The sequence below is a fragment of the Protopterus annectens genome, chromosome 3.part0 (assembly GCF_019279795.1).
Source record: "Protopterus annectens isolate FY-2018-M chromosome 3.part0, PAN1.0, whole genome shotgun sequence".
In the NCBI taxonomy this organism is placed as follows: domain Eukaryota; kingdom Metazoa; phylum Chordata; order Ceratodontiformes; family Protopteridae; genus Protopterus; species Protopterus annectens.
In genome coordinates this window covers 126,088,963-126,101,342 of record NC_056731.1, presented here as the reverse complement: position 1 = coordinate 126,101,342, position 12,380 = coordinate 126,088,963, and the positions used below count along the sequence as shown (strand labels likewise).

General features: G+C 38.7%; 1 protein-coding gene across 1 annotated transcript in view; it reads left to right on the top strand.

Moving 5' to 3' along the window:
- LOC122796782 (macrophage mannose receptor 1-like) overlaps nt 1-12,380 on the top strand; it is a 2,734,532-nt gene that overhangs the window by 1,105,715 nt on the left and 1,616,437 nt on the right. The window contains 1 exon segment of the mRNA XM_044065509.1: nt 62-176. Coding sequence (XP_043921444.1) covers nt 62-176 — 115 coding nt within the window.

Here is a 12,380-nt window from a genome sequence, read left to right as displayed (position 1 = left end):
TATTTTAGTCATAAATTAAATCATTATATGTTATAAATCAAACAGCATTTCTGCAATGAAGACACAAAGTACCAGAAAACATGGTTTGAAGCTCTAGCTTTCTGCAGAGCAATTGGAGGAGATCTGGCCAGCTTGCACAGTGAAAAAGCAGTGGTGAAAATACAAGGAATAATTAAGTAAGACATGCATTCCTTTTCCTAATACAACTTGTACAGTGCTCCATAGTGAATGTGTCTGAAATTCATACTTTTTTGGCTGTTGTAGATCTGCCCTGTGGTCCTGTGGTCCTGTGGAGGAAAGCTGGGTATAATGAGTTTGGATTGGGGTTTGCCTTTTTTCCTACTTTATTTTTTTGAAGTGTTATTTAAACTTTTGTGTGGATATTTGATACATTTGGATTGATTGTATTTGTAGTATGTGGTGAAAGAAGTGATGGTCACCTAGTTGCTGACATTACTTTTCTTTTCAAATGTTCTAGTGGACACGTGTGTTAATTCAGGTAATAGGACTATAATAATATTAACTGGGCCAGGTACTAAAAGACTTGGTTAGTGCCAAGGAGGGCTTCCACTGTGCTGACTACTCCACTCCAAACCTTAACAGGAATTGGATCATAGGAAAAAATAAGGCAACTGAGTCTTATGACTGTTTTTTTCCTTAGAATACACCTCCTTTCTTGAGGACGGTAGGCCACTCAAGCCAGGGGTGAATCTGTGACTACCCCTGCAGTTATCCAGTTCCTTCAATAAGGAATATAATGTATCACACTGCTTAATTTGTAGTGGGAGTCTGTTCTAGTGGTGGGAATGGTGCTGTGTGCTGAACCTATCGCTCTACCATGGTTTATTTACTTGCTGGTAAAGCGTGAGATTTATTTGCTGGTAAAGTTTGAGATCCTGGTTCTAGTATTTGTGGTACTATTGATTTTTGTAGTTAAAAAGATCCAGAGCCACTGGATCCATAAAGACTAGGAAGTAAAGGTATACGTTTCCCCTCAGTGGTCTATAAGCTACTGAATAAGGACAGTGTGTCCAGTCTTTTCTGATAGCTTGGAGTTTGTAAGCCAGTGATCTTCTTAGTTAGGAACCTCTGGGATCTTTCTAGTTGTTTGATATGTTTAGTGAGGTACATCACAAATGGGGTATTGTTTTCAGTAAATGGGCTAATCAATTCTGACTATAAGGCAACAATGACCTCTTTATGTCTGCACTGTCACCTACAGGTCATCCATTGTATTGCTGGCATAACATTTCCCTGTAACTCTTATGGTTGATGTGCAAATGGAGCTTTCAGCAAAGCTGTGGGAAAGCCACAGTGTAACATAGCAAATGCTATGGAGGGTAAAGCATATATACCTACCCCAAAGTTCTGGGCAACAAGAATTACAGAAGTTTCAAAAGTGAACACACCAACTGGTGCTGCCAATGAAGACTTTAACAGGTACTCTTTTGCACATTATACAAGAAGGAATTTTGGAAGTCCTCATTTGGATCCACATATGTTTATGCAAAACTTCAAAAGTTCAGGGAAGGGTGACATACAGAGTGCAAATTGTTTTGAAATCTGATTAAACTGTACCCAATAGTCTAAGAAGAGAATGAGGGGATTAACAATTAATACAAAGACATGCATCTGGAGTGTTTCTCCCTGGGCCTCTGCTGAAAATTGGCTTTGTTCCAAGTTGGACTTTCCTGGCAAACAAATATTAAATAAATAAATACATATTTCATACCTGCATATGTTCACTACTTCTACATGTACAGTATCACATACCTATTATGTATCTATCTGTGCCATCTGTGGCATCAAGGAATCATCAGTAATCACACTGAGCTTTCATCTGCTGATTTAGCACTGAGTCTTCATATTTCAGGCAGTAATCACTTCTGATTTCAGGGGCAATAACATTTGTTTTGTGCAACTCTACGGTTCCTTGGGGAGAGAGACATCAAGCAAGATGGAAGTTTTGACTTAACTACTACTAGTTGCTCCACTCAACAAACACACAGACACACAGATATACACACACATACAGACACACACACACACACACACACACACACACACACACACACACACACACATATGCAAGCATCGATCTACATGTACACATATATAAATTCATATACACTAACCAAGAGCACACTCACACATCTGTATGTGCACATATATACATACACACATCTGCATGTACATATATGTATATGCATACAAGTGCTAAACAAGCACACACACTCACACATTTACTTGTATACATACACACACACACAAACATGCACATCTCCATATACACATATATGCATACACACTCACATGCTAAACAAACATGCATGCACACACACAAATTCACACATACACTCTCATACACACACAGTTACGCAGACACTCGCACACACTCTCACACACGCACACTATCACATTCTCACACAGATACACAAACACACACACACAAACTCTAGTCTAAACAAGTACATACTCACAGACACACACACAGATACACAAACACACTCAAACTCTAAACAAGCACACACACACACACACACACACACACACACACACACACACACACACACACACACACACACACACACATCACTGATAAGCGGCTCTAAAATGCATTTTTGATTTTTGTCATTATATCCAGGCCTAGACGTGCTCCCCTACCTGTGAAAATACAATTTCAAGTTGACAGATATCATAGAAAATATAAGACATCTGGGCCATGTGGTCATTTACACCATGCCATTACTCAGTCTTGCACCTTACTTACTTTTTCAATGAACGCCAGGCCAGTTAAGCCTGTGGTATATTTGTGAATATCTTTCCAATTGTCTAACTGCTGTCTAAAGTAAGATAGTGTGCTACATTGCTTGATCTGAAGTGGAAGTTTATTCCAGAGAAAGCATAATCATTGCATGATGAAGCTGTCTCCTCACAGTGATTTATTTGCTGAAGTAGGGTCAGATCTTTGGTCTTAGTGTTTGCTGGACTGTTTTATTTTTGAAGATGTAATAGGTTTTGGACTGCTAGAATCCAATTGGCCTGAAAAGCAAGGCACATATCATTCCTAAGGAGTTTATAGGATACAGAATACAGGGAGAAAGCCTCCAGCCTCTTCTGGTAGCTCAGGTCCTTCAGGCCCTTGAACTTTATTGTTTGGAACTTTGAGGTCTCTCCAACTGCTTGATATGCTTGGTAAGATGCATTCCAAAGATGGCATTGTATTGTTTGGTCAGCCTGATCAGTGTGTAATACAGAAGGGTATGGACTTCTTTTCATCTAGAGGAGACAGCCTTTGCAATAAGCTGTGATGGATAGAAGGATTTCCTAGCCTCTGATGCAACATGATGATCAAAGGAGAGGCAACTATCTACCCCTGTTCCAAGGTTTCTCATACCATCCTCATTCTGCAGTGGGGTGTTGTCTATGGTATAAGCTAGGTGGGTGGATAGTTTATCAAATGTAACAATCTTGCACTTTTTATCCCCAAGTTTGGGTGTTATTTCTTAATTTCCTGATCTAAGTAAAGAAAGATTTGTAATTTTCCTTAGCTTCCAGTGCTGGTTTTAAGTTCATGGGATGCATTCATTTTACTGATGGTATTTATTTGATCTGTCAACAGTCATTTGATTTTGACCTTGAATTGTGAGCAGAGACAGATCCAGCACTAAGTGAACTTGGCAGCTGCCTAGGGCCTGCTGGTGTTTGTGTGTGTGTGTGTGTGTGTGTGTGTGTGTGTGTGGGTGGGGGGGGGGGGGAGTTGATCACAACATTCATTTAATTACAATTAAAAAAAGTAAAGTTCCCTGCTACATTACTCAATTTTCTGACTCATTGCAGCTGCATGCATGCTTCCACTTCCAAAGCAGTAAGATGCACACACACACACAGCAATGCATGATATTTGATTTCAGCTCTTTAAGTAGATGAATGAATGAAGCATTGCAAGTATGAGCAGGAACTCTGATTTTATATGTGGAGCACATGACACCATATTTCCATTACTGAATTGCAGCAGATAGAGGCAGGCACAGTTTAGTTAATGAGCTTCCTCAAGCTCAACCCAGAATCTTAGCTACAGGTGACTTCTTCTTCTGGCTTTTCCTGGTTAGGGGTTGCCACAGCAGATCACCTGTCTGCTCATGATTGTCAGTAGAGTTTTACAGTGTCGAGTTGCCAGCCCAGCACCCAACCTTCTACAGAAGGCACCGCATGCATGCACTCGCACCTAGGGCCAATTTTGAGTGTCCAATCCACCTACAGCTTGTCTTTGGGACAAGACCAGAGCACCTGGAGGAAACCCACACGACCACAGGGAGGACATACAGACTCCACACAGAAGGCACCACAGCCAAGGATTGAACTGGAGAACCTCTTGCTGTGAGTTAGCAACACTAACCACTGCACCACTGTGGCCACCCCTGAACCTTGGCTACAGGTGACAAGAGTCTTAAATCTCTGCTTCAACTTTCAGATGACTGAAATGTTATGAAATGGGTTCTTTTGCCATTTATTGTTTCATACATTTTTTTTCACTGCTTAATGGAAAAAAATATTCAAAATTTTGAACCAAAACAACACAGTTAAAATGAACTATAATAAATGTTGCTGTTTTTAACAAGAAATAAATTGAACCAGGAAGGTGAATCAAATACATGCATTTTGGCAAAGTTCTAAAAATTTGTCAGGGGTCCATGGTTTGAAAAAAGCCCAGGGACCAAGATACACTTAATTTGTCACTGCCTGGGAGCATTTTCAATAAATGTGAGTTTCAATACATTTTCAATGAATGTGAGTTTTAATGCATTTTCAATGACTGTGAACTTCAGTGTGTTTCTAATTAATGTGAGCTTCAAGAGAAGATCAGTTTACTGTTGTTCGCAAAGTATGTTTTCAATGTACAGCTACTTTGTTTAGCAAATGGCCATCAGTGTTTCTGCTATAAAAATTGAAAGTAGTGTTAGTGCAACAGGTAATAAACTAGTCTTTGGTGCAAAAGCCTGTAGGTTCTACTCCCACACCATGTTTATGGATTGCTGATATTGTTGTATTAGGAGGGTGCTGCACTCCTAAGTATGTTGTACTTCAGATGAGATCTAAACCAATGACCCCCCACTCATCTGCCTGTGCTGTGAGATCTTTAACATCCACTTGAATTATTGAAAACAGTAAGAGAAGTTTCCAATGCCCTGGACAAATTTCTCCATATTAAAAGGTATAAATTAAATCCAAATCTCTGTCTTCATTTCAAAAGTAAAGAAGAAAATAGTGTGCAGGCTGACAGTTTTGAACAGTGTTTATGGTTACTGGGATAGAGAGACAAGTATTGGTTTACCAGAATGGCTGTAGAAGGGTGAGCCTGGTCTATTAGTCTGCTTAGTACCCCTTTTGACCATGATTAATCTCTGTAAGTCTTTAGTTTTTTTTTTTTTTTTTTGCAAATTCTAAGAAGCGTTTTCTTTTATTGTGTTGATTATTTATTCACATGGACCACCAGGGTAGTTTGCATTTGAATTTCCCATTTTGTTTAGTTCTGGTAGGGACTACCAGGTTAATACATTTATCTATGTGATTTTAGACATTATTTGCATAACTACTAGCTGTGCCAGCATTTTACGGGGTTTACAATTTTACCTGAATTTTAAGACATCATCATATAATTGTAGGAAGTTAGTATGTTTGAAGTCTTTGAATACTGTGACACTTGCATGTGATGGTTTGAGGATTTTGAAGGAGGAAGTTACCAGTCTGTAGTCAGACTTAAGAGGAGAAGGGTATACTAGCAACATTGTGCATATAGATCCTGTACTTTTAAGGACCAGGCCAAGAGTAGTCCAAGAGTGAAGAAATATAGGATAAAATGTCTTGTTTGTACAGTATTTGACTTGTTGGAGAGCTAATTTCCTTTAATAAATTCTTATGAGGCAAGTATAATGAATATTAGTTACTACAATAAAACTGTTTGCAGCATGATTAATGGATATTATTGGGTTCTAACTAAGATACAGTAATTTAACCTTGTCCTGCAGTAAGGAGTAGCTCCATACTTCAGCCTGCTGCTGGTCATCACTTTATCTAGGCTTCCTTGGTGTAAAACTTCACTTGAACTGCCTGTATCTATTGATTACAGGTTTGAGCAGCACTGTGAAAAGTGCAACTTAGTGCAATATAGCAGAACTAAGAATTTAAAATTAACAGATGAAAAAAGTAGCTATTGGCTGCAGCCAATAATGCTAGCTTCCTCGAAATAGCAAATGCTTATCCTCTCCTACAAAATAATCACTACTATTTCAAAGAATGCCCACACACTTGATAAAAACTATGCTATAACAGTAACTAAGTTGCAGGAAGTTAAAATTAAGTTGAAAACAGTAAATTTGTCAAAGGAAACATTGCAGAGGTTAATAAGTCAATCAAGTGACTGCACCAACACTACCATGCAAGAATTAACAGTATCTAACACCACTGTAGTACTTATAAATCAGTCAGATGACTGTAGAAATGCAACACCTCAGCTTTTTAGTAGAGTGAAATAAAATGAGCAAAAACTGTTTAAATAGCATTAAAAATACAGAAATCAACAGACAACAGTAAGTGTTTAAGAAATAAGGTACTTTACTGCCTTTTGGCTTTAAAATAAAGTCAATGTGATGACCCTCCACCTCTGGGCCAGTAATAAAGGATCCTCAGTCCTCACAACTGGAACCAGTGGAGGATGTTCACTGGGAGGATCACAAGTACACACACAGCATCTCCAGATGCAACTCTCTGCATCAAGTACTATCAAGCACAATTTCCCTTAAAAGCACACAGGGTACACAGTCAGTCTGGGGGCTGGTTCCTCTCTTTCTCCAGCTCCCCAATAAGACTCCCCACTGGCACAACTATAGAGTTGAGTCCTTAGCCAGGGTTCCAAGCCAAGTCCTCCAACACTCTCTCTGTCCAACCAGTGCATTGTGTCCCTGCCCAATTAGCTGACACACATACTCTTAAGATTTGATTTGCAGACACACACACACACACACACACACACACACACACACACACACACACACACACACACACACACACACACACACACCTGAGAAAGGCTGCCACAGGTTTACTAGCTATGCCCCCTTTTGCCTAGACTATAAGGTAGTCATCACTGCCACCAGAACCCCTTGCCAGCTACTTTAAGGCCCTTAACAATCTAACAGAATTGTACTATTCCCTAATAGCTTACTTAATAGAGCAAGGTAAATGATGTGGTGAATGGCCTTTCTTGTTGTCAGGCCAAAGATGGAATACAGAATGCTCTGTATCACCCATAGACTTCTCAACATAATATCTAAGATACTACTGTTGGGATAGCTTGCACAATGACATCACTTCTAGTCATCTGACTTCGAGGTTCTCATGCAAACCCCGAATCCTGAAAATTGGCAGGATTTAGCATCTACCTGTAAAATACACATGCAAGGGCTTTTTGCTTGAAATTGTGGCAGGTGCTGGAAGTCATAAAACAATTGCATACCTCCATGCTTCCAGAGTAGTAATTAGTCCACCCCAATGGCAATGCAGAAAGCTCCCTGGTACAGACTTTGTGTCTCTGGTTGCATTGAAACCTGTGAGATAGTATCTTTATGGCCTAGCCTATAAATTGATTTAATTTTAGACATATTTTAAAATTTGATGGACTGAGGTTAACCTTACAATTTCCTCTGTTAAAACATATACATTTAAATAGTTACAATAGTGCTTGTATGTTTCTGTTCTCTCCAGCAGGGTACACTGTGGATACATTTCAAACACAAGTACTTTATAAATACCCTTTCAACATGACATACAGTTCTAATACATTTGTAACACAAGCATCTTGTATAAATCAGTTTGATATTTACAAATGACATGTAATTATTTACAAATTTCCAGCTAGCTGTGTTGGCAGTACCCCCTTTTGTCTTAGTCAAAATGCCACTTTTAGCTTATTTCAGCACATGTTCATTGAGTGCAACCTTCTTAAATCCCATAGTAAAGACATCAAACAAGCCACAGTCAGCATAATATAACTGAGCTAAGAGAAAAAAACTTTTGGCTTCATCCAATAATGCTAGCTTCCTAGAAATAACAGTAGCTTATTCTCTCCCACATAATAATTATCAGTATCTCTCCGAGTGCCCAAACCCATGGCTAGAACTTTGCAGTAAGAGCAACTAAGTTCCAAGTGGTTAATTGGGGGGGTAGTACATTTATAACAGGGACACTACAGAGGTTATTAAATTAATCAGATGACTGCACAAATAGTGACTAAGTTGCAAGAATTAAAATAGGAAGTGAAGCCGTAGATTCAACTTTCCATCAATATGGTATAAAATGACCACAAACTGCTAAAATACCATTAAAAATACAGGAATCAACAGACACCAATAAGTGTGGAATAAATAAAGTACTTTCCTGCTTTTTGACTTCTAAATAAGGTAAAAATACCACTTATAGCTTATTCCAGTGTGTGCTCTGAGTACAGCCTTCAGTAGTCTCATAAGGACAGCAAATAAGCCACAGTGAGTGCAATTTAGCTGAGCTAAGAATTAAAAAAAACTGTGAAAAAAACAGCTTTTTGGCTTCAGCTAATAATGCCAGCTTCCTAGAAACAGCAGCAACTTACTTAATTGTACACAAAATATCTTCATGTTCTAAGTATGCAGTTTAGGAGGAGACCATTGATAAACCTGACCCAAGTTTCCAAGTGACCCGGGACATTGTCTGGCTGCTGAAGGGTCACAGAGTAGACAAATAAAGGCTGAGGGAATCAAAGCCTGTACCAAAGAAAACAATTCATTAATAGTTAATAGATAGCCTTAAACTTCTGTACTAGCTGCCAGTTTCATCAAAAATGAATTAACTGTATTCTCTGTTTTCTATTTGAGATATGTAACTGTATATATAATTTGGTTTGTTAGATCTTCTGTGCATGTATTGTTTGTCAGATGTCTTGTACTTATTCATAAATGTAAATCACTGTTACCTGAATACTGTACATTGTTTTGTTACATTATGATGTAACCTGGACTGATCCTGTAATTGATCATTGTTTGATCAGTGCTCTTCCATGGTAAACACATTTAAATAAATAATCCACTAAGAAAATACCATGTCCCTGTCACTACCAAAGTCTTGAGTATACCAACTTTGTGGATACTTCTGACTCCTTCTCCAAACCTTAAATAAATAGGGTAGCATTATGTGATATAGAAGTACTGATTATACCTCTCAGCATCTAAGTGTAAACTAAAGGGGTGACAAGGGCCTAAAATAAGGACAAATTTTAAATATTGCTCATAATATTTTTGATATAATATATAATATATTTAATATATTGTAAATATTGCTTATAAACTTAGTTGCTAGAATAACAGAATTTGTGTTAGCATGTTTTTTTTTTTATGAAGGATATGAAATCTGAAACTCAAATGAATGTCATTATTTAGTGACTTCAATCCTCAGTGATTTGCCAGAAAGACAGAAATTTTATGAAGAGATCAAAAATTAATTGTGCTGCATTCCAAAATTATTTGCACTCATAGTAGAACACTGCCATCAGCACTTGTGTCCTGCCCAAGTTCTGAAAAGATATCTCTTGATTTGTCAAGTTGTGTAATCTAACAAAGAATTATTACATGGGTCTACTGCTAATTCAAGAAACATTGTCCTCCTGTCTACACTGGAAAACTTTAAAAATATATATTGGTAAAGCATGCCAACGTACACCACAATTGTAGTACTATAGCCCACTGAAGTCAAAGAGCTTTTCCAGCATAAAGAAGACCCTCAATATGTCAGCAGTGCAATTACAGGTTTTACATAAAAAAAGTTCAAATGCCTTCAATAACACTGCTAAAACACAAGGGAAATGGTACAAAGGCCTTCTGTAGTGAATTGTCACAGTGGGTGCATACATGGTATATCTACATTCATAGTCATACCCTTCATAGAAGAGGTAATTGTAAATTCAGTTTTAAAGTGCAGTGTGTGCTCTTTAGCTGAGCACTATCACATCCTGCTGATTGTATTTTGTGAGTGGTGCTACTGCATCAATGGAGACATTAAATTCCTTTAGTGGCTTGGCCAACATACATTTCGTACAATAGAGTCAGCTATATTCTGGGACACTAAGGGCCTTTGTTTTGGGACTGGATCACTTCATTCTACACAGTGCATGGTTAATGAGATTCATTAATGTGTGTGTTTTTTCAGAATCTTATTACATGACCATGTCTTAGGGGGCCATATGTGGTCCTGCAATGCCAGCATAGTGACCAATATCACATATATGTATTAATGACCCTCCAGTATGACATCATGCTAAGGGTGGACCTGAATAGTAGATTTGGAGTAGTATTACAGAACAGCAGAGGCCTTCTCCATTGCTATCCAGAGTGCTTGGAATCTGAACACTTGTTTCCCATCACTATATACTGTTTTCAGTGGACTTCTAAGAAAAGATTAGCCTAAATGCATATGCGTATAACTTTTGAAATTTGTAGATATAAGTAAATTGCAATGAATGCCCCCCTAACTAGCTGCAATTTATATACTGCTGCTATAGACAAGTGTGTTGCACTCTAATGATATGCAAATGAGGTAAAGTGGACAAAAGTGGCTAATGAGCACAGTGCAGCTGTATATGTACCTGAACAGCATGATAACTTCCTGTGTAGTATTCCAAGGTCACACACTGTATGTATGTCTTATCCTGGTAAAGCACCATTGTGTGCTCATTTGTGGAATGCCACACACTCTGTACCTTACAGTCTGGTACAGTGCACAAGGCTATAATTATGCACACCTCAGGTAACTTTGCAAGCAATGCCTTGTGCATTCAGTGCACCATTACTTTTTATGGCTCACAGTACTGCCATGCTGTGTGTTCGACATTTTCAGGTTGCTTGTTGAACCACTCAGTGGCCTATCAAAATGTAAGGCACGCAATGAAGCTGTGTTGACCACAGATGACACTATGGCTTGGTAGTTATTGAATTGTTAACCCAAATGTGTGTTGTTTATCATGCATTCATTGTGCATTTGTGCAATGTTTTTGAGTCATGCACTTATGAGCTCCTTGTTTCTGTAGTTTCTGGACTATGCTTCCTGAGTAGTGTAAGTGTAGTTTATGAGTCTATCTGCAGTATATAGATTTTCACAGAACACACCAGGTAAGTTTTTTTGTCTACATAGATGGATAATGGCATATTTTTCTGTATGGTGATATCCTACCATGTGCATCACAACAAACCTTCAATCTTCCTTTCCTACCTGCTATCTTATATTGCTAGTTTTAAACATAATTACATTTACAATGATCATTTTGACTGGTGACAGTCCTCACTTATTAATGCTATGCTGTAATCCTTTCATTGCACATAATTTAAGATGCCATAGTCTTAAAGTATTTTGTTCTTTCCAACCCTTGTATGTGATGATAGTGTACAGTTGTATTACTGGTAAAGGGTAACCCTTTCCTTGCAGGCTTCCTTCACATTATCTGTAAAGTACTGAACACTGAAATGTCCTTCCATTTCACTGTTGCAGTATTCCTTACATTAGGGATTCCCTGCCCAGGGCAGCCCAACATTCGGCCAGTATACCAAAGCCTTTAGGTTTCATAGGGTACTTTGGACATCACATAAACACTTCCGGCATACAGTGTAGGGCATAAAGGTGATGTCTCTATGCACCATCCTCAGAACTTCTTTGTCACCAGTCTGAATGCCATTCTTGAACATTAGTCTGAATGCTTGCTTCATTGCTGGTTTGTCAAGCCATCAGATAAGTGCCCCATTGTGGGGTTTATGTTATACAAGAAGGGTAAATGCCAGTGTCAGAGACAGAGTCTCTATAAAGACTCCCACGAACAGTACTTATTCTGTCTCTGTGCTTCCCATGACCATACATCCTGTTCCATTTGCCAGGACTTTGTCCCAAAGACTCTTCAAAGTAGGCTTTCATCTCTAGCCATTTATTTAGAAAACCAACTAAGACAATTAGCCGTTTGTGAAGAAGAAGGCCAAGAAAATCAGGTCTGCTTCTCCTGCTGTGCCACCTCCACCAGACATCTGTCGCAAAGCCAATGAAAGCCCAAAGGCTTGCATAGCTTTTTTGTTAGATTCATCTGCAGTGACCAATTTAGAGGCTGGTGTGGATCAAACTTCCCGCATGTCTGCCTTGCAGATATCAAGTACAGATGTTCAGGGGGAACTGTGGCTGATATTTTCTGAGGGACCTAGGAATGTTCCTCAGAGACTGGTGAGAGAGGAAGTGCCAACAACAGTTATTGCATACCGTTCAGGATGGAGCCTTCTACGTTTTATACAGCAGGTGTCCCTTTGAAGAAAAAGAAA